General features: G+C 37.3%; 1 protein-coding gene across 1 annotated transcript in view; it reads left to right on the top strand.

Annotated features, from left to right (window-relative positions):
- LOC148302253 (uncharacterized) overlaps window positions 1-22,327 on the top strand; it is a 142,870-nt gene that overhangs the window by 16,619 nt on the left and 103,924 nt on the right. Inside the window, exons 7-21 of the mRNA XM_088271915.1 lie at window positions 1,221-1,382; window positions 1,831-2,025; window positions 3,278-3,347; window positions 4,464-4,540; window positions 6,502-6,567; window positions 7,378-7,578; window positions 9,229-9,292; window positions 10,569-10,660; window positions 11,284-11,364; window positions 12,305-12,459; window positions 13,071-13,197; window positions 13,383-13,494; window positions 13,988-14,122; window positions 15,102-15,194; window positions 15,840-15,917. Coding sequence (XP_088128041.1) covers window positions 1,221-1,382; window positions 1,831-2,025; window positions 3,278-3,347; window positions 4,464-4,540; window positions 6,502-6,567; window positions 7,378-7,578; window positions 9,229-9,292; window positions 10,569-10,660; window positions 11,284-11,364; window positions 12,305-12,459; window positions 13,071-13,197; window positions 13,383-13,494; window positions 13,988-14,122; window positions 15,102-15,194; window positions 15,840-15,917 — 1,708 coding nt within the window. The remainder of the gene's footprint in view (window positions 1-1,220; window positions 1,383-1,830; window positions 2,026-3,277; window positions 3,348-4,463; window positions 4,541-6,501; window positions 6,568-7,377; window positions 7,579-9,228; window positions 9,293-10,568; window positions 10,661-11,283; window positions 11,365-12,304; window positions 12,460-13,070; window positions 13,198-13,382; window positions 13,495-13,987; window positions 14,123-15,101; window positions 15,195-15,839; window positions 15,918-22,327) is intronic.

The following is a 22,327-nucleotide window of genomic DNA, read 5'->3' as shown; positions in this document are numbered from 1 at the left end:
TTATTCAATATTAATTACCCTGGACTGGCACCTGAAGCGGAGGGCTGATCACCTTTCCTTCACGTGTTAACGATCAAGATACTGCGTTTATATGATGCAGTGCCCTATGCACCATTTGGTGCGGATAAGGGTTTGAGGAAGAAGAATATTAGTTTTTAGAAACGTAATAAAATGTGTTTGCCTGATGTGGCGTGTGGTGTGGTGTGGTGTGGCGTGTTGTATTAGAACATTTTGAGTGTGTCCAAATACTTGTTCACAAAATCTGGATTATCTCCAATTACAGGAGTTATTTTCGTATTATTTTTTGACATCTCATCAAAGATGAAGAAGAATATGGAAGTCTGGGCATTTACGGGGCTTACGACCGTCATCGTAAGCCCCGTAAATGCCCAGACTTCCATATTCTTCTTCATCTTTGATGAGATGTCAAAAAATAATGTGTTGTATTAGTGTATTTTGTGTTAAGAGTTGAGTGTGCAAGGCCTAGAGTTATAGTCGTGAATTATCCCTAAGCCGAGTTCCGAGCATGCTTCGCACATTGTACCCTATACTGAATCCGATGCTCAAAACATAACCAAGAACTCAGCCCAGATCCTCTCCACGACCACAGCCCACAGCATAAGGGTGTAAAGATGCATCTTACTCAGTTAGTACTCTTATAATATTTTGTTTGAATTAATTTTGTCCGCCTCCGTAGTGTAATGGTCAGCACGTTCGGCTACCGTTCTGGAGGTCCCGGGTTCGATTCTCAAGGTGGGTAAAATAAATATAAGTGATTTTTTCACTCTAATATTTATTCAATATTGCCCTGGACTGGTACCTGAAGCGGAGGGCTGATCACCTTTCCTTCATGTGTAAATGATCAAGATAACACTGCGTTTATATGACGCAGTGCCCTATGCACCATTGGGGTGCGGATAAGGGTTTTATTATTATTAATTTTTTGTGGTAGTAAAAAAATCAATTCGATTAAACCTGCGGTTATAGGAGTGCGTTAGGCGTGATACTGTGCTGTTCCACGCATAGTCTGTCCGATACAGAGGCTCCTCAAAGAGGCCGTATAATTAGGGTCGGGGTTGATGAACTAAACTGCCCGACAGCAATGTGTTTCTCTCTTCTCTCTGGCGCTTCAATGACCCTTCTCATGTTACAGCTGGGCTCTCCGCCTCATGTGTTTCTCTCTTCTCTCTGGCGCTTCAATGCCCCTTCTCGTGTTACAGCTGGGCTCTCCGCCTCTGGGGCTCGGGGACGCCCCCGTTCCGCCGGACTGGTCGGGAGGAGGGGCCCCACAGCGGCGCCAGGGCTTTCTGAGCAACCTGCCCCGCAGCCTGTCCAGCCTCACGGGGCAGAGCCTCAGGGGGATCAGGAACAGCGTCACCCAGGTGAGACCTTACCTCAACATACCCTGATTATTCGAGATTTCTGAAGCCAGCCATGAAAGCAGCAGGCAAGAGAAAAATTGACTTTTTAGATATGTGGCGTTGGAGGCGCATGCTCTGAATTCCGAACGAGTCCTTCCGTCAGGAGCTACACTTGGATTCAATTCAATTCAATTTATTCAATATTTAATATATACATCTATACATATATACAGTCGAAAAATGGCTAGTCGAATGGTTTGCCTCGAAAGAGAAAATTATTTTTTGGAATGGTATCCATGATTTGCCTCAAAGATGGGTAAAATGTATAGAATCCGATGGTCAATACTTTGAATAAAAAAAAATTGAGATTCCCTTGAGAATTAAGCGTTTTCATTATTGAAAAAACGGCAAACTTCAACTAACACTCCTGGTATAATCAACACTAATACGGTCCATTCCCCGTTTCCAGCAGGCGCAGGCGTCGCCGGTGACGTGCCTGGACGGGGCGCCGCCACCGCTGCCCCCGCGGCAGGGCGCGGCGCCGCCCCCGCCGCCGCCGCCCCCCGCGCCACACCACCAGCACCAGCACCACCACACGGCGCCCAACTGCATTGCCGTGCAGATGGCCTACCCGCTGGTGGCCGTCACCCCGCCACTGATACAGGTGACGCTTTGCAACGTACTTTACTTTTTTCATTTTTGGACGTCACCCCGCTTGTACAGGTATAAGTTTTCAATGTATTTTATTATTATCATGACATATCGCTCACTCCTTTCAAAAACGTCATAAATCAAAAATCGTCAATCTTCAGTTGTGCATGTTTTCAGAATGCCCATAAAATGTACTAGATTCCAGCAAAAGCGGCATATTTTTAACTTAATATTTACCCGCTACAGGGCAGAAAGTGTTGTTTTTGCATTTTGAAGAAAAGGTATTGTTTAATTATTTTTTTAAATATATTTTTCAAATGGAGAAAATACCTTTAGGCTCTACCTAAAAAGATCTGTTGCACAGTAAAAAGTTCAATAAGTGGCTTGACATTTATTTTTAATACATTGTATTTTATTTTTAAACTTTAAAAACATTCTTGAAAGGAGTGAGCGATATGGGGTCAAAAGTAGAGTGGACACCGTTGGCACAAAAACGCGCTAAGAGTGTCAGAAATGAAGACTCTAAGAAGCATATTTGGCAAGAGTCTACGAAATGGTATGCATGTGTGAGGAGAATGGAACCATCCAGACTCCCCCACATCGCACTGCACAAGGTAGACGACTCCCGAGTAGATCACCAAAGAGATGGATTGACAGCTGGGAATCGACATCGCAGGAGGCTAATCCCTCTTGAAAACAGGCCGCTTCTTGGTATAGGTCTATACCAAGAAGAAGAAGACTTATTCCACTTTTTAACCATACCCATTTATACCGTTCGATTACTATACCGTCCGCCTCCGTGGTATAATGGTTAGCGTGTTTAACTACCGTGCTGGAAGTTCCGAGTTCGATTCCCATCGGTGGATTTGAAAATAAATATCAGTGATTTTACAGTATTTAATATTACCCTGGTCTGGTCCCTGAAGTGCAAGTACTTGCCTTCATGTAATTAATAATCAAGATAACACTGCGTCAATACGATGCTGTGCCCTATGCACCATTGGGTGCGGATGTACTCCAAGTATACGTGAATTGTGTAATGCGATGTTTTATAACACTGAAGAGGAAAAAGAAAAATATTCAGATGACAATTTTTAGGGATTTTATGAGTCAATATTTTTTAATTAAGATTTTTTTTCTTAGTCTTTCTTGCAATCTAATCATATTTTTTTAAATGTTTCCTGACACAATGGTGCCCTATGCACCATAAGGTCAGCAGAAGAAGAAGAAGAAATGTACCTTTAAAGATTTTTTCATCCTTATAGAATGCTGTTCCGGGACACCAGAGAAGCAAATCATCTCCGGAAGAACTCAATCAGCTAAATAATTGCAACGGTAATTATATACTCTATACTTACTTACCTCAAAGTCCTGGTTCCAACCCTAATGTATGGAAGTGAAGCATGGAGTTGGAAGAAGGAAGAAAGTAGACTAAATGCAGTCGGAATGCGATCTCTCAGTGCGGCAAAACCATGTATGGTAGATGTTCCAATGGTGATATAAAGAATGAATGCAAGGCTGAGATAATCATAATTTTTATCAATTGTTGCGCGGTATGATCCATAATCCTGAAATTACCCGGAACATTGGTCTGTATGTTCCCGATAGTTACCTAAGACAGCGTCGACATAGATTGTTTCACATTCCTATACACAGGACCAACCTGCAGATGGTTATGCCTGTAGGAAGAGCTACCGCTATGTTGAACAATATCTCATTGGACATTGATCTGTTCCATTTGTCTGAAGGAGTTTTCCGAAGCGGGATTCTTCTACGCCTTTAGCAATAGTATTTGTGCTTATTTTCTATTTTTGTTAATGTATACCATTTAAATTTAAGTTTGTAATGTGTATGTTAACTATAAATAAATAAATTGAATTCAATTGAATCATCGATAAAATTAAGGTGTGTGGTTTGAATAAGTGAAGAAAGAATGGTTAAATAAATATATGTGACAAATGTAGTAGTAAATATAAGCAGAAGAAGACTGAAAAAAACTTGGTATGATTATGCATTTACAGTACTTGTGGGTACAGGTAACATGAATCTTTGCCTCTTACTTTAAACTTAAATTCAATTCTTGTACTGACTGATTTCTTGGTGGAACTGCATTTCATATAATAAAGTAACAACCATGGTGACCAATATCACCAGTCTGATGATGTCTGTAATGAAACTACAATTTTTTTATTATACTTTATAATATAATTTTAAAAATAACATATTTTATCTACTGATCATATTGTGAACCAGGCAATTGCCATGGATCTTCTTCAAAAGACATCTAGAGGATGACCAAAGAATTCATAGATGATGCTGAAAAATAACGCGATTCGAAGGCATGGCCTAGGTGACGTTGTATATGATAGAAGGACCTACAACCTGAAGACGAGGAGAGCTGACCGCAACAGTCTACAAAGACGATATAATAAAAAAATCACTTGTTCACAGATGAAAAAGAATGGGAATTAGTCACCACTCCCCCGGGCACACCGCCCCCCCCGTACCCTTCCTCACCAGCACCCCAGGTAAGTGTTGATTTTATTTATTTGCTAACCCTTTCAGGACAACTGGTTACTGCTGCTAACCACAAATTTAAAATAAATTGTAAAAGGGCCTACAGGTTTCTAGTTAAAACCATAGTGAAATATGTGTTGCCTATGTAACAGAAATAGTGCTTGTATAGATTTCATGTTGGCATCATTGTCTTGGAGCGTATTTCAGACTATTTATTGTGGCGATGTGCACATGTCGGGATGTTTATAGGTTATCTGTACCTTAGTTTATCAATTTTGTGAGGTTATTGAACAAAATAAATAAAATGACAGGTGAGTTATAGTCATAATAATACTAAAAATATGTAGTGTTATATATTACCTCATATTTTCAAGAATAAATGCTTTTATTTATATACAACATTTTGAGTGTGTTCAAATACTTGTTCACAAAATCTGGATTATCTCCAATTACAGGATTATTTTCATATTATTTTTTTGACATCTCATCAAAGATGAAGAAGAATATGGAAGTCTGGGCATTTACGGGGCTGACGACCGTCATAGGTTGGTTTAAGTGATCACTTTACACACGTGTAACATTCACCAATTCTACCCATTATTGATAGCCACACTACTCAAATTCTTGGAAGTTCTATATATATGAACCAATTTAGAAACCTTGTTCATGAATCACTAGAGCTTCACTAGAAACATCTATTGGTGAGATATAAAGAAGCCTTTTTTTAAGCAGAAACTCTTATATTAGTATGTGAGATCCGAATCCTGGATTATAATCACACACATGAGAAACGCCAGAAAATACCATTTTCATTTTTATTATTAAGCTTATAATTTATAATAATATTTATACTTTATAAAACATGGTCTTTGTTGCTAAACACCAGGCACACAATGTGTATTTTTAATTTTGTTGAGGGTCAAATATTGTATCAATCTGTGTGCACAATTTTAAGTAAAAATTTTTTTACACTTACACATATTTGTAAGTAATTTCTAGAAATAAAAATGTGTTAAGTAAAATATTTTTATTCTGTCCTCAAAGGGTTAACCTAGCCGGATCTAACAGGGTGATCGAAATATTTACTCAAATATTTCAATTTCATACTATTTCCGTGAGCCTAAGCGGCTCATTATTAGAAATAGGTATCAAATTGTGGTAGAGTGGGTTCGAACCGAGAAACTCTGACTGAGTCCGCGACACTAACCACGGGACCACAACCCGACACCAACTCCTGACCTAACCACTTTTTTTTTTAAATTTCCAAGTGCTTGTATTTTAAATTAACATTTACTATAAAATACGTGCCAACCATAAGATATTAGTGTAAATCTTATTAAACTAAAGTTGGAAATAAATATAATTAATAATAATTATACTAACCATATCCGCTCCCTAGGTGGAGCATATGGAGAGTCCACAAACTGTCTCCAGGCTTTTCTGTCGGCTGCCAGCTCACTTGCATTCTCCCAAGTCAGATCCGCATCCCGAAGTTCTGACGAGAACTGCCGACGAATTGTCAGCAGTGGTCGTCCTGGGCGGCGCGAACCTGATGCCTTGTAAAAGAGGCAAGCTTGATTAAGGCTCTCAGGAGGCATGCGTACATGGCCAAGCCAACTGAATCGCCTTTTCTTGACGACAGTTGTGACCAAGATTTTCTGCGTCCTACGCCTTATCTCTTCATTCCTCACAAAGTCAAACCACCGCACGCCTAAGATTCTCCGCAAACACCTATTCTTAAAGCTTAGTACACGGCTGCTCTGGGCCCTTGTAAGGTGCCATGTTTCACAGCCGTATAAGAGAACAGGAGCAATGCAGGCATTGTATAGGCGGCATTTGGTTTTCACCGAGTATAAATCCAATAATAATTACCAATTAATAATATCATTACAATATGATGTAATTAATAATATCATACTGCAGCAGTGACATCCATTTAAAAATTATTTAATTAAATACAAATTTTTTTCAGATTGCCATAGACCCCCAAAGAGCTATCATTTCCATGGAGGAAGATGACGCATCTCCAACATTGACGGTGCGTATAAATAATGAACACATATGCAGCGAATACTCATTAACACATGGTTTTTTCATCAACCACGACCCTAATTATACTAATTTTTTAAATTAATCGTTTGAATTACGCATGCAGCACAATTCAAACAATGAATGCGGTAAAATGGTGATAGAGAAACGACCGATGTGATCTATTTTTGTATGAAATGTATTGGGGGTAGAAAAAATAAACGACACATCTTGGAAAACGATTATTCGAAGAACGACAGATCTCTATCTATCATTCTTCATCATTTTAAATACAGTTTTAGTGACCATATGTAGCGGATTGCTACGTTAGGGTCGCTATTTATAGCGTGTCGCTATGTTAAGTTTTGGCGCCATGTTGGCCTGTTTTGTGATCACGTGAAGGGATCACGTTTTTAGTATTATGAACGTATGCCAGAATAATTTAAAGAATGTTTTATTTACTCACAGTTAGTTGTTTTATTTCTATAAGTGCGTACACTGAAATTAGGATAATTTCAAAAATACTTAATATTATAAATTTATGAATTAAAGAAGCAAAAATGAAAATCTAGATAAAAACGTCCGCTGCAAACAACGGTGTAGGTGGCACTCGCCGCCTTTGTCATCGGCTCGCCGCGGCGTTGATTCGTTTAGAATTCGTCTTGTTTCGTGTCCGTCGGCGCTGCCAACACGACGGTGTAGCTAGATCGCCTACACAGTGAAACCTCTGTTTCACTGTATTTGAAATAAAAAAAATCTGCCCTTTTTCCAAACAAAACGTTCGCTATAACTCATCAGCCAATTCATCCTCTTCCGCCAGTTTTCCTCATCGGGCTTCAGCTGCGTAGAGTCCCTCAGCACCGCCCGCCTTGCGGTGTTCCTCAACTGGCTGGCTGGGGAGCGCAGACCCGCCCAGGCTGCGCTGCTGTACCTGCTCTCCGACGGCTACAGCTCCGGGCAGGCCGCCGCTTTGCCGCGGTGGGCGTACGAGCTGCATTCTGCGTTCCTGGTACCCGGCGCTGTGAGTATTGTTATTCATTTATTTCAGTTCTTCTATTATTCTAGCCCTTATCCGCTCCCGATGGTGTATAGGGCACTGGATCATATAAACGCAATGTTATCTTGATCGTTGCCACTTGGAGGATAGGTGATCAGCCCTCCGCTTCAGGTACCAGTTCAGGGTAACATTGAATATCTCTTTGCATATCGACCTTTTTCACATCGGTGAGGGGTGTCTTCAGGAGGAAAACACTACTCACAGTGTAATTGTCGGGTATGTCTTATCTACCTGTCCATATACACTCATGTATGTATGTATGTGTGTATATGTATATGGAATGCCTTACACTGTTTTTTTTTGTTATATATGATGAGAATTGTAATATACAAAAAAGAAAATAAATAAATAAATAAGATATAAATATCATTGTGAAAAATCACTTGTTTATTTGACCCCCCCTGGGATTCAAAACCGGATTCAACTCCAGTACAGTAGCCGAGCGTGCTGACCATTATGGTGGGGACTGACCGGAGCCATTTCGTCGTAACGTAACGCGTTACGATGCTAGCATTTGTATAGTCAGTGCAGCGAGCCGAGCGCTCCATCCGTAGTTTCGGATGCTCGCTGCGAGCCATGTTACGACGTTACGTTACGACGAAATGCTCCGGTCAGTCCCTACTATTACACAACGGAGGGGAACAATTATTTACACTTAATTCATAGAACATCTTACAGATTTACATCTGCTTACAGTACACAAAACATTTATTTTAAAATTCTTTCATACTCTTTTTATTCTTCATACATTCAGGCATCTCATCGTACATTTTTAAACCCTTATATGTACATAATACATTTTTGCGATTCTGTTTTTTGTGCGTGTGTTTGTAACTTGGTATTGATTTTCCAAATTTAACTAACTAACTAACCATCACGCCGCCTCCCCGCAAGGGCAGGCAGAGAGAATAGAACGCCACACCACTCTGTCTTTGCAAACATTCTTACCATACCCGCCGATTACCATTTGCATACCTGCCGATTGTTACAACTCCTAACCTGACCACATTCAAGTATTTGGCATACCTGATTGTGCCATGTTTTTCTCGGTCTTCCTCTGCTTCTTTTCCCAATTACATTCGCCTCATAAATTTGTTTTACGGTTCTTTCCTCACTCATTCGTTCTACATGTCCAAACCATCTCAACACACCTTTCTTAATTTTATCGATAATGCTTATCTCAGCTTTGCATTCCTTCCTTATTTCACTATTCGAACATCTATCATACATAGTTTGGTCGCACATTCTTCTGAGAGATTGCATTTCGACTGCATTCAGTCTACTTTCATCTTTCTTTTGCCAACTCCATGTTGCACTTCCATACATTAGAGTTGGAACCAGGACTCCGTTGCTCACTGCCAGTTTAGCTTCTGCTGATAGGTTTTTTTTGCTATAACTGATTTCAGTGGGCCATTCACTTTGTTCCCAGCATTCACTCTCCTTTCTATGTCTTTATCAATCTTTCCATCCCTAAAAAACAAATTTGTGTTTATTTATTTGTCCACATCTGGTATGGGCAAAAAAATGGGCCTTTGGGGATTTGCCCATGCCTGGTACGGGCACTCCGGCAAACAACGAAATTATTTACTTACTTTTTTTTTATTTCCTTTTCAGCCACTGGCTTTGAAAAGTGTAGATGAAAATATGGCTAGAGAAATTGACGACGCTCTCATTAATGGTAAGTGCACCTCTCATGCTTTTTTTAATTTTATTTATTTGCCAGGCGTATCTGGCCATGTGTTGCTTGTGGCTCAGTCTTAGTGCTGAGAACTCTTTATAACTCCTTGGTGCGAAGTAGACTCGAGAGTGGCTCCATGATTTGGGGGCCACACGAGCTTAAGTACTCTCTTATGGTAGAGAAAGTCCAAAATAAGTTTCTGAGGTATCTCTACATGAGAGACTACGGCTATTATCCCTGGCTCTATCTGACCAAGTTTCTCCAGGGTATGTTTGGCTACAATAGTTTAGAGACTAGAAGGAATGTGTATTTGATTACGCATTTTTATTGATTGTTGCGCGGTATGATGTCGATAATCCTGAATTTATCCGGAGCATTGGTCTGTATGTTCCCGATAGTTACCTAAGACAGCGTCGGCATAGATTGTTTCACATTCCTATACACAGGACCAACCTGCCGATGGTTATGCCTGTAGGAAGAACTACTGCTATGCTGTACAACATCATGCTGGATATTGATCTGTTCTATGTGTCTGAAGGAGTATTCCGAAGCGGATTCTTCTACATCTTTAGCAATATGTAGTATTCTTATATTATTTTTTGACATCTCATCAAAGATGAAGAAGAATATGGAAGTCTGGGTATTTACGGGGCTTACGACCGTCATAGGCTGGTTTAAGTGATCACTTTACACACGTGTAACATTCACCAATTCTACCCATTATTGACAACCACACTACTCAAATTCTTAGAAGTTCTATATATATGAACCAATTTAGAAACCTTGTTCATGAATCACTAAAACTTCACTAGAGACATCTATTGGTGAGATGTAAAGAAGCTTTTTATTAAGCAGAAACTCTTATATTAGTATGTGAGATCCGAATCCCGGATTATAATCACACACATGAGAAACGCCAGTTACAATTATTAATTGGATTATCTCCAATTACAGGAGTTATGAAAATAACTCCTGTAATTGGAGATAATCCAGATTTTGTGAACAAGTATTTGGACACACTCAAAATGTTGTAGTATTCTTATTTTAGATTTTCGTTAATGTATACGCCTTAAATTTTAGTTTCTTATGTGTATGTTAATTATTAATAAATAAATTGAATTGAATTGAAATAATATTTGTTCAGCTGTCAAGAAGCACCCGTCTGCCATGAGCAAGATTTAGTATTGCGGGTGTTGCTCTCATGTGACAAATGCCACCCGTCACAGGTATATAAAACACGGGATTATGCAGTAATGTTTACTTGTTTTTTTTTCAGAACACGATAAAGAAGATGTCCTTAGGAGAATTTTCAGCAAAGTCAGAGACAAGGCGAAAGAAGAATTGGCACAACAGCTTACCGAATTTCAGGTATGTTTTGTCTTCTTCTTCTTCTTTTTTTTAGATCCTATGGATCTGTTTGTGCCTCCACTTGTAGCTCTTGGGATGTTGACTCCCAGCTGTCTTTTCACCTTTCTGGAGGTCTGCCTGGGGGTCTGCGTCCTTCAGGGATTCCGTGAAGGGCGATACGTGGAAGTCTGTCATATGACATTCTGTTAACATGATCATTCCAGTATCGCCTTCGTTGTCGTCCCCACCTCACGATATCCTCCGTCTTACACATGCTCCAGATGTCGGTATTTCTTACACGGTCTCGCAATGTGTTTCCGGTTAAGGATCGGAGAGTCTTCATCTCGGAGGTTCGGAGTCGAGATTTTGTTCTAGAAGTATCTGCTCTTGCCTCAATCCCATAAGTGGCTATTGGTCGAACACATGTCTTGTATATTTTCATATTACTTTCTATTGTCATGTGTTTGTTGCTCCACACCGAGTTTCTGAGGCATCCTGATATAACTGCAGCCTTATTAATTTGTTTCTGGGTCTCACCATAGAGGTCGCCGAAGCTACTGACGTCAACTCCAGTTTTGTAATATTCTTTATCTATGAAAATATTTATATGTATTCTCAATAAAATTTAAAATTTTTTTTTTCAGATGAAGAGACAGCTAGGACTAGGATCTTTCTATGGACCATCAGATTCCGTTTTGGAGCAGTGCGATCTTGACAAAACGCAGGTATGCGGCTGAATTTTTTTTCTTTTCAGCTGCATTTCACAACATAATATAAACAAAAAATATATATATTTTTACGGCGCAGTATTTCTAGCAACTTGAACTATGACCCCAAGTGCCTGCTAGGGGCAGGGCGGAGTGTATGCGGGAAATGTTTACGTTATATCCCTTATGAGATAGGTGCAGGGGATGCTGCACACACTTGTCATTGTACTGTCATGGCGACCTGTTGAATAAACCGATTGCATCCTAATTACGTGTAATTATTACCGATACCCGAGCCCAGTAATATATAAATACAAAAAAAGATCCCACAAAGGCATGGCCTGTGTGTGGGTAAACATTATATTTTTGGTCATAGTAAAGGGCACTGGCAAGAATACGATAGATATTATAAGTAAAATTAGATTTAAAGTGTTAACAATGAATTACCCAAATATTTTAATCATAAAATAGTGTTTAACAAAAATTTTCACGAACATATTATATTTCTAGAAATAAGGATAGAATAAGACTGCCATTGTTGCACAAAACCAAGTAAAAAATTGTTTTATGTATAAGGGTTTGAAAATGTATGATGAGATGCCTGAATGTATGAAGAATGAAAAGAGTCTGAAAGAATTTAAAAATAAATGTTTTGTTTACTGTAAAAAGATGTAAATATACATATATTTATGATGTTAAGTGTAAATAATAGTTTAGATTAGTGTAATATAAGCTTACTAAAGAAATTAATTAATTAATTAATATAAATTACAAATACTTGTCTTTAACAGAAAACAAAAAATAATAAAATTAAAGAAACCCTTTAAATGCTGCGGGCCACTTTCTCAGCATGACACATCATTAAATTAAATTATGAGAGAACGAGTAGTACATTGCACATATGCACATACTGAACAGCTTATGATATATACTGAGGCTTTTTGTGTTGGCATTCCAGGAAACGGCTGTGGTGATGAACTGGCTCGTGCCCCGACTGGCGATATGGGCGGACTCCTCGTCCGGAGACCACTGGGGGGCCACCTTCGGCAGCTCCGTGCAGTCCCTGCTGGCCGCCTCCATACCGCCGCTCCTGCAGCACACCTTCTCCCTGAAGTGAGACACGATCCCTCCGGAACCATAAATTACTCTTCATATTATTTTTTGACATCTCATCAAAGATGAAGAAGAATATGGAAGTCTGGGCAGTTACGGGGCTGGTAACCGTCATAGGCTGGTTTGAGTGATCACTTTACACACGTGTAACATTCACCAATTCTACCCATCAATGACAACCCCACTACTAAAATTCTTGGAAATTCTATATAAATGAACCAATTTTGAAACATTATTCTTGAGTCAAGATCTTGTTCTTGATCAAGGTTACACTGCGTCGCTACATTGCAGTGCCCTATGCACCATTGGCTGTGGATAAGGGTTAAAAGAAGAAGAAAGAAGTTCAATTCCTTTGAAAACTGTCCTGCGTACTGAATGTTAAGCTGGAGACTGACCTCCACATTTCGTTGTAACGCACGTTACGATGCGAGCCTTCAGGCAGTCAGTACACTGAGCCGAGCGCTCCATCTGTAGTTTGGGATGCTCGCTGATGCTCGCCGCAAGCGATGTTACGACGTTATGTTACGACGAAATGCTCCGGTCAGTCTCCGCCTTTACTTGCTGAAATCAATAGCACAAGGAAAAGGTTAATAACGATTGTTTGTTTCCAGACCCCAGACGATCAACAGTGTGATAAATCCGGGGCCTCCGGGGTCTCCTCCCCGACCTGCCTTCCTACAGAGAGACAAGCTCTTCAAGCAGAGGATGAAGCACATCAACAAGTCAACTAACCATCCGGTAAGTCTGTGACACCTTTGGTAAAGTCCACTTCGCAGTCGACACGCAGTCTGTGACACCTTTGGTAAAGTCCACTTCGCAGTCGGCTTGTAGTCTGTGACACCTTTGGTAAAGTCCACTGCGCTTACGGCACGCAGTCTGTGACGTATTAATTTTTTTAAATGTTGATTCATCTTCTGTTTCAGCTCGTAATCCGTGGTCATCATCTCAGCCCTATCACCGTGACTTCAGTCTGCCACTGTCACCAATGCCACTTGCTCGTATGGGGGGTTGCTCCTCAAGCCTACAATTGCTCAGGTATTTAAAAAAAAAAACATATATCAAATATATATACAGTGAAACCTCTATCTATCGTTTTTATAGGGAGCTATTAAAATAAAATATGAATGCGGGATTAAGAGGTCAATACGCAAGTAGATACGACTGAGTAAAGATACCGTCCTCCCAATCTGCATAACCATTCGTAGGCTAAAAATCTAGTATATTTAATTTAATATGTTAAAATTAAAATGGTGTATTGAGACGGTTTGGCTATGTGGAACCAATGAGTGAGGAAACAATAGTACAACAAATTTATGAGATGGATGTAATTGAAAATAGGAGTGGAGGAAGTCCGAGGAAAATGTGGCATGATAAAGTATGTCTTAAACATACTTGGTAGTGGTTAGGTCCATAGTTTAAATAGTCTGTACTATGTATGAGGAGATGCTTAAATGTGAATGAGGCAAAGAATGTTTGCATATTGGCCCGCCTGGCTAGATCACCTGACTCACGTTACGACCCTCACCAGATTGCAAGCTGCGCGTGCATCGGAGCTGCGCCCGGCAGGTTGAGGAGACCTGCTGCGGGCCAACGGCCGCCCCTACCAGGATATCGCGCCTGATGGAGAAGCTGACTCCGGCTCCCGTCCAACCGCAGCCCCTCAGTAAGTACATCGCTTGATTCTCCAACTTCCAACCCCTAATTTCGTTTTGATCTCTTTACCAGGGAGTTCACTTTTTAACTAGGCAACCAATAACAGGCACCAACTCTTTCACTAGGACGTGTCAGTATGTCACGCCCGGTGGACGTAAGTTATATCTTTTATTTATGCTTAAAATATGTGAAAAGACTATGAAATATACATATTTTTGTTTATTTATATATAAATCACAAACGAAAATACAAAAAATTACAAACAAGCGGAAAAAAAATTCATGTCGAAACATGCATGGATGACTAATTACCTTGGTTGTTCGAAAATATGGGTCCTGCCCGCTCCAGGGGGCAACATATATATTTTCAGGGGAACGTTTTTAAAGTTTAAAAATATAAAAAAATGTATTGAAAATAAATATCAAGCCACTTATTGAACTTTTTACTGTGTAACGGATCTTTTTAGGTAAAACCTGAATGTTTTTTCTCCATTTGAAAAATATTAAGTATATTTAAAAAAATAATTCAACAACACCTTTTCTTTAAAATGCAGAAACATCACTTTCTGCCCCGTAGCGGGTAAATATTAAGTAAAAAATATGCCGCTTTTGCTGGGATATAGTACATTTTCTGGGCATTCCGAAAACATGCACAACTGAAAATTGACGATTTTTGATATATGACGTTGTTGAAAGGAGTGAACGATATGTATACTTTAAAAGACACAACGTCATATCAAACCCTTATCTTACCTCCGTCTGTATCATAGTTTTTATCTCAAGACCTACATGAGCCATGTAGCTCACAACCTGTCTTGGTGGTAAGAGCTTTCCCTTCTCGGAGTCTAGTAGTGGTCCTCCAAGGATCTGACTTTGTTTGATTTCAGTTGTTACACCCAGGCTTCCTCGAATGCGTGACCTTTTTATTTTTTTTTAATGAAAATCGCAAATTGTATCACCAAATTTTAATTATTATTTTTTGTTTGGCAGGTAATTCCCATCAACACAGTGACTCATGCCAACACCATCACCACCATGAAAAGAAACCAAAGAAGTCCCATGGCACCTCGCACTTCCTCAATAGTTAGTATTTCTTCTTTAATATGTGTCATCATATATATATATATATATATATATATATATATATATATATATATATATATATATATATATATATATATATATATATATATATATATATATATATATATATATATATATATATATATATATATATATTTTTAATTACCTAACATCCAAGTAACTCTGAAATTTAGCTACAGCTTAATCGTAGTCGCTTTTTTTTAAAAAGAAACGGACTGCCGGACGGTAAAATTTTGTGTAGTGCATAAATGCCTTAAGGGCGCTTGTCCACTACCCGGAATCACACCGAATTTTACCATACGGCACGTCAGTTAGTGTTTTAAAACTATGATTGGTTTGGATTGACTTGTGCTTTTGTCCATCTTTCTTCGGATCGGAGCTCTTGATCGGTGCGTGAACACGTTGCGCATAAATTCCATCACGCTAAACTGTCGTAGTCGCATTCATTTTTCAATACCGGACTGCCGGACGGTAAAATTCTGTGTAGTGCACAAATGCCCTAAGGGGAGGGGGTATTGCTGTAGTTCAATCACATTATTTAAAATGTGGACAGTAAAAATTATTGTTACCTAAATCTAAGTATGAAATGTGGCTCATACATGATCATACTTGTTTTTTTTTCAGTGGATCGCAGTACGAGACGAACGGACGATGACAGTTCTTCGGCTTTGGACACCAGCGCTACATCACACAACACGTCAGGTAGGATTTTAATTATAACTACTGCTATTTTTTACTTTTACAGGCTATTTTTACAGGCAATTATAGTAACAAACGGGATGGAACTATACTTGAATTACCTCGGTTTAAGCTTATTGACTTGTGTCTTAACACTTTGTGGTCCGCTCACGTATTGGTGGATGTTTTTGTCACCAGTATATCAGGTAGCCGCTCCTTAAAAACCACTTGATAATTTCAAACAAGCAGCGTTCGCTTCTTTCCACTTGTTTGCAGCACATAAGGTAAACAACCCAACTTACCATATGGAAAAGTACCATATATGTATGTATAAGTTCCATACACTGTCAGGGTTTTAGCGTGTTGGAATTTTGTGCTATAGGGTTTTTGCTATATATCAGAATCTGTCAGGATTTGGTACACATGTCGCTCACTCTTTCAACAACGTCATATATCAAAATACTTGATTTTTCAGGAGATCGTTTTTATGTTCAAAAATATAATGAAATTTATTTAAAAAAATATCCAGCCATTTATTGATGTTTTTAATGTGCAACAGATCTTTTAGGTAAAACCTAAATGTTTTTTCTCCATTTGAAAAATATTTAATAATATAATAATAAAACCCTTATCCGCACCCCAATGGTGCATAGGGCACTGTGTCATATTAACGCAGTGTTATCTTAATCGTTTACACATGAAGGAAAGGTGATCAGCCCTCCGCTTCAGGTACCAGTCCATGGTAATATTGAATAAATATTACAGTGAAAAAATCACTTATATTTATTTTACCCCCCTTGGTAATCGAACCCGGGACCTCCAGAACGGTAGCCGAGCGTGCTGACCATTACACTACGGAGGCGGAAAAATATTTAGTGTATTTAATAAAATAATTCAACAATACCTTTTCTTCAAAATGCAAAATAAAATAAAAAAACTTTCTACCCTGTAGCAGGTAAATATTAAGTTTAAAATGTGCCACTTTTGCTGGGATATAGTACATTTTCTGGGCATTCTGAAAACATGCGCAACTGAAAATTTACGATTTTTGATATATGACGTTTTTGAAAGGGGTGAGTGATGTCTGAAATTTATTATGTTTGTGTAATTTCTATAACAGGATCCCGATCTATCGAAATTTGACAAATCTATATCTTGAGTGTTATCGGAAATTTGATATATCAGATTCATGAGTATTAAGAAATTTGGTTTATCTGGGTATTGTATTGTTATTCGAACATCAAGATTCAACCTGTCTGAAACTTGATGAGTTATCGGAATATAGGCATATGAGAATCTTTAGTTGTTGGAAATTGGTATGTATAAATTTTATTGTTTTATCAGAATATCAAGTTATCGGGATTTGATAATTTGATGTGTCTTGTTTTTGGAATTTGGTGTGTTGAAATTTTATTGTGTTATTGGAATTTTAAGCTGTCAGAGTTTAACACATCTGAAACTAGTTGTGTTATCGGAATATTAATATATTGGAACCTTTGGAGTTTGGTATGTCTAAATTTGAATGTGTTATCAGAATATCAAGCTATTGGGGTTAAACATGTCGCTCACTCCTTTCAAGAACGTCATAAATCAAAAAACTTGATTTTTCAGGAAAACGTTTTTAAAGTATAAAAATTCATATAATTCAATGTATTAAAAATAAATATCAAGCCACTTATAAAACTTTTTATTGTGCAACAGATCTTTTTAGGTAAAACCTGAAGGTGTTTTCTTCATTTGAAAAATATTTAGTATGTTTAAAAAAATAATTAAACAATATATTTTCTTTAAAATGCAAAAACATTAAGTGAAAAATAATCCATTTTTGCTGGGCATACATTTTCTGGGCATTCCGAAGACATGCACAACTGAAAATTGCCGATTTTTTATTTACGACGTTCTTGAAAGGAGTGAGCGATGTCTAAAATTTGATGTGTTATCGGAATTTCGGTATATCAGAATAATAAGGTATTGAACATTTCTGAAACTTGACATTTTTATCAGAATTTCGGTAAATCAGAATCTCCAGTCCGGTTTAGTATATCCGGAATTTATGTTTTATAGACATTTATGTGGGATCGAAAATTTGGTATATTGGAATATCAAGGTATCTGCATTTAACTTGTCTGAAATTTGATGTGATATCGGAATTGGTATATCAGAAACTCAAATGGGAATTTGGTATGTCTGAAATTTTGGTAGAATGGAATCTTACAATTAATTTACATACAAGTTTCTTTTTATTGTTTTTTTTTATTTTATTTTATTTATCTAATCAAAAATTCAAATAAAAAATAAACAATAGTGCGGTTGCCAATACCCATGTAGAATGATGAATATTGTATGTGTCTTAAACAAAACAAACGAACAAATAAAAACATTGCTAATTTTTTTTTTTTTTCAAAAAAGGTTAGTCTTGGTATTTTATGGTCGCACCGACTATCAAATGAAGGCGTATGGGGGTTTGAACCAGGTCAGGTTAAAAATACCATAGACATACCTACATTGAATGAATACTTACCCAACCACACCATACTTCTCCTATAATCTTTTTCGACCATTCAGAAAACAATCAATTTATAAAATTGAATTTCCCATGTCAGTGGTCCTTAAACCTTGGCTCGCGAACCGCATGCGTTTTTTTATTAGACCCTATTGACTTACTGTCTTCTACTGTTTCTATTTATATTTATTTATTTTATTTTATTTTAATTTTTTCGGGAAGCTTTACAGCTTTACATTTAAAAAGATAAATATTAAAAAAAAAAATTACAGACATTGCATTACATTAACAAAAATAGTTACATTTATAAAAATAAAGCCAATTAAACAATTCCACATTTATGTTATAATAACTGTGAAGAAGGGAGAAGGGAGTAAAAGGGTAGGGGTATGGTATAAAATATGATATATATAAATATATATATGTATATATATATATATATATATATATATATATATATATATATATATATATATATATATATATATATATATATATATATATATATATATATATATATATATATATATATATATATAAATTATAATTATATTGTATAAAATGTATATATCATAAATAAAACAAGAGAAGATAAATGCAAGATACTCTACATCATGTCTTTCTTCTTTCTCATGTAACGAAATGTGCTTAGCGACGCGTCCTTGAAATTCGACTCTCAATTCTCGTCCAATTATCGATTAGCGTCTCGCCGCCTCATAAGTTTCACTTCAAATAAAATATATGTTAAGTTTTAAATACTCGAAGCTCCAACGCATTATTATTTACCTTGCTTATGGTGTACAAAGTTTATAGATCATTAAGTGGATTTTTATCTCTTCTAACTAAAATAGAAGTTTTAATTTTAACCTGTCCGGGAGTATGGCCGTATATGAACGTCAGTGAGAATTTTCCTTATAGGAGTATCGACGGTAATGAACGTCGAAGTCCGTCTGTCAGTTGGTATGACGTTACTTGTATAGCAATGACATCTGTGGATATTTGTGTGTTATTATGTCATAATTTAAAAATATTTCGAAAATGTGTTATAATTTTTTTATTATTTTCACATAATTTCCATCTTCATAATTCATTCAAATCCTTATCAGCACCCCAATGGTGCATAGGGCACTGCATTATGTCATAATTTAAAAATATTTCGAAAATGTGTTATAATTTTTTTATTATTTTCACATAATTTCCATCTTCATAATTCATTCAAATCCTTATCAGCACCCCAATGGTGCATAGGGCACTGCATTATATTAACACAGTGTTATCTTGATCGTTAACACACGAAGGAAAGGTGATCAGCCCTCCGCTTCAGGTAATATTTAATAAATATTAGAGTGAAAAAATCACTTATATTTATTTGACCCCCCTGGGAATCGAACCCGGGACCTCCAGAACGGTGGCCGAGCGTGCTGACCATTACACTACGGAGGCGGACGAAATCTATATTATCCATATTACGAATATCTTCATAATACATCGATTTAATAAAAATAAAATAAAATTTTCTTCTAAAAAGAACCCACTCCCCAGAGAAAGTCATACTTCAATTTTTGTACTCCCGGAAAGGTTATGTCGGGATTAAATATCCAACTACGCGTACGAGTGTATGCGCCCACTGTCGGCTTGCGAGGAGGGGGGTCGTCTCTGCCTACCCTCGCGGGGAGTGTGCCACACCTGCAGTGAACGGAATCTAGGAGCGGCCGGCGACGGCGCCATCTCTGCCGGTATACAGCGGTGGGCTGGAGGGGGCTCGCGCGAGCTCCTCGTTGAATTCGACTCGGGCCGGCGAGCCCCTTGTTAAATTCAGAGAAATCAATATTATCTCATTAAATCAGTATATAAATGCAATTTCAGTGGTCGGTTTAATTGTATATATGTTTGTTAGTGTCGATTTCAAATATTGCTAAAATTATTTATTGAAAAAAAAAATTAAGTACCTTTTTCTTTTAGACGTATCACTCATGTTTTTTTTATATTTTTTTCTTTCTTTGTTTTGTGTTTTTTTTTTTCTGTTAGTCAAGTATTTGTAGTTTATATTAACACTTTAATTCTAATTTTACTTCTTATAATATCTATTGTGAAGAGGAAGACCGAGAAAAACTTGGCACGATCAGGTATGCCAAATACTTGAAAGCGGTCAGTTTAGGAGTCGAAACAATCGGCGGGTATGTATGAGGAGATGCAAGAACGTGGAAGAGGCGATGAATGTTTGCAAAGACAAAGAGTGGTGTGGCGTTCTATTCTCTCAGCCTACCCTAAATTCTCAAATAAAATTAAATGACAACAAAATCACCATTTCGATCGGTTATCCTAAAAAAGTATAAGTTATCCGTTGGGTCACATCTCTAGTATTATGTGGCAGATAGATAGCACTAATGTGTAAAGGCAACTAGCCGTAACTCAAGTTGCGGCTGTTCGGCTTTACACGGCTCAAAGCATTCTTATAACTGACCTCTATCGTATACAATCACAGATTTCTCTCTATCTCTTTCCTTTACCGAGATATTCATTATCCAAATAGCCCCAAAATTGTATTAATTCTATACATTTGTTGGCGAAAAGCATCATTTTAAGTTGACTATGTTTTTAACTTGCGGCTATCTGCCTTTGCACATTAATATTGCAACGCGATACGTCAAGAAACGTATTATTTATTTAATTATATCGCAGTCATACAGGAGAAAGTGACCAAGTGCATTTTTAAAAAAAAACGTGATCATCGACTATTTGATATCTTATTAGCTTAATATTGCCCTGAAAAAATCCCAAAGCGATTTTAAACTTGGAAATATAGTATATTGACTTGTTAAAAATAACTAAATGCATTGATGTTTGTTTTCTTGCCAAGCAAAAGTGACATAAATGGCCCTCCTGAACATTTTACGTTTTGTTAGTTGGTCACTTTCTCCTGTACGACTACGATATATTCGGCATGTAATTTGTAAAAACACTATTTTAATTTATGTATGTAATTGTTAAATCAAATAGATTTTTTGAGTCTATTAAGTTGTATTTTATTGTTTAAAAAAATACATAAAAAATAATATTATGACAATTGTTTCGCCTAGTTATGGCATTTTCAAATACATTTGTGTTTGTCAAACATTTTCAAAATTTCAAACGAATTGTCATACATTCGTTTAAAAATTCCATAACTAGTCGAAACAATTGTCACTTTATTAATTTTTGTGTTTTTTAACAATGACATAGCTAAAAACTTAGTAGACTCATAAAATCTGTGTTTGATTAAGGAATGAATACATTAAATAAAATACAATTTAGTAGACTGTAAAAATCAGCGTTTGAATTTAATATTGAAAATATAAATATTATCGGTCTTTCGATTCTAGTGCATTTCAAAAAAGGCAACAGATATATCGATCACTCCTTTCAACAAAGTGTGTTTTTCAAACATTTTCAAACTTTTAAACGAATTTTCATTCGTTTAAGAATGCCATAACTAGGCGAAACAATTGTCACAGTATTAATTTTTGTGTGTTTTTTTTTAAATAATAAAATACAATATTATTTTTTGTTTCTCGTTTATCTCAAAACTACTGTTTTCAACGTGCGGCTATTCGCCTTTGCACATTAGTTGATGTAACTGTTCTCTTAAATTCCCATATAAAATCAAATGAAGATAAAAATTACCATCCCGATCGGTTATCCTAAAAAAGTATAAGTTATCTGTTGGGTCACATCTCTAGTATTATGCGGCAGAGAGCACAGGGCGCCTGATAATGTCAAGGGCGGGGGAAACCACCCCTTTCGGCGGAGGCGAGGGTTAAAATAGCCGAGGTCAACGAGATAGTCGGCCAAGCGGGGCGAATTTAGACGAAAATCCCAACCAGCTAACCATCACGCCACTGCCCGCAGGGGTAGGCAGAGAGAATGGAACCCCGCACCGATCTGTCTTTGC

Source organism: Brachycentrus maculatus, unplaced genomic scaffold (genome assembly GCF_059751285.1).
Source record: "Brachycentrus maculatus isolate JH-2025_06_01 unplaced genomic scaffold, ASM5975128v1 h1tg000470l, whole genome shotgun sequence".
Classification (NCBI taxonomy): domain Eukaryota; kingdom Metazoa; phylum Arthropoda; class Insecta; order Trichoptera; family Brachycentridae; genus Brachycentrus; species Brachycentrus maculatus.
Note: the sequence above shows the minus strand (reverse complement) of the source record. Positions and strands in the feature narration are given on the sequence as shown.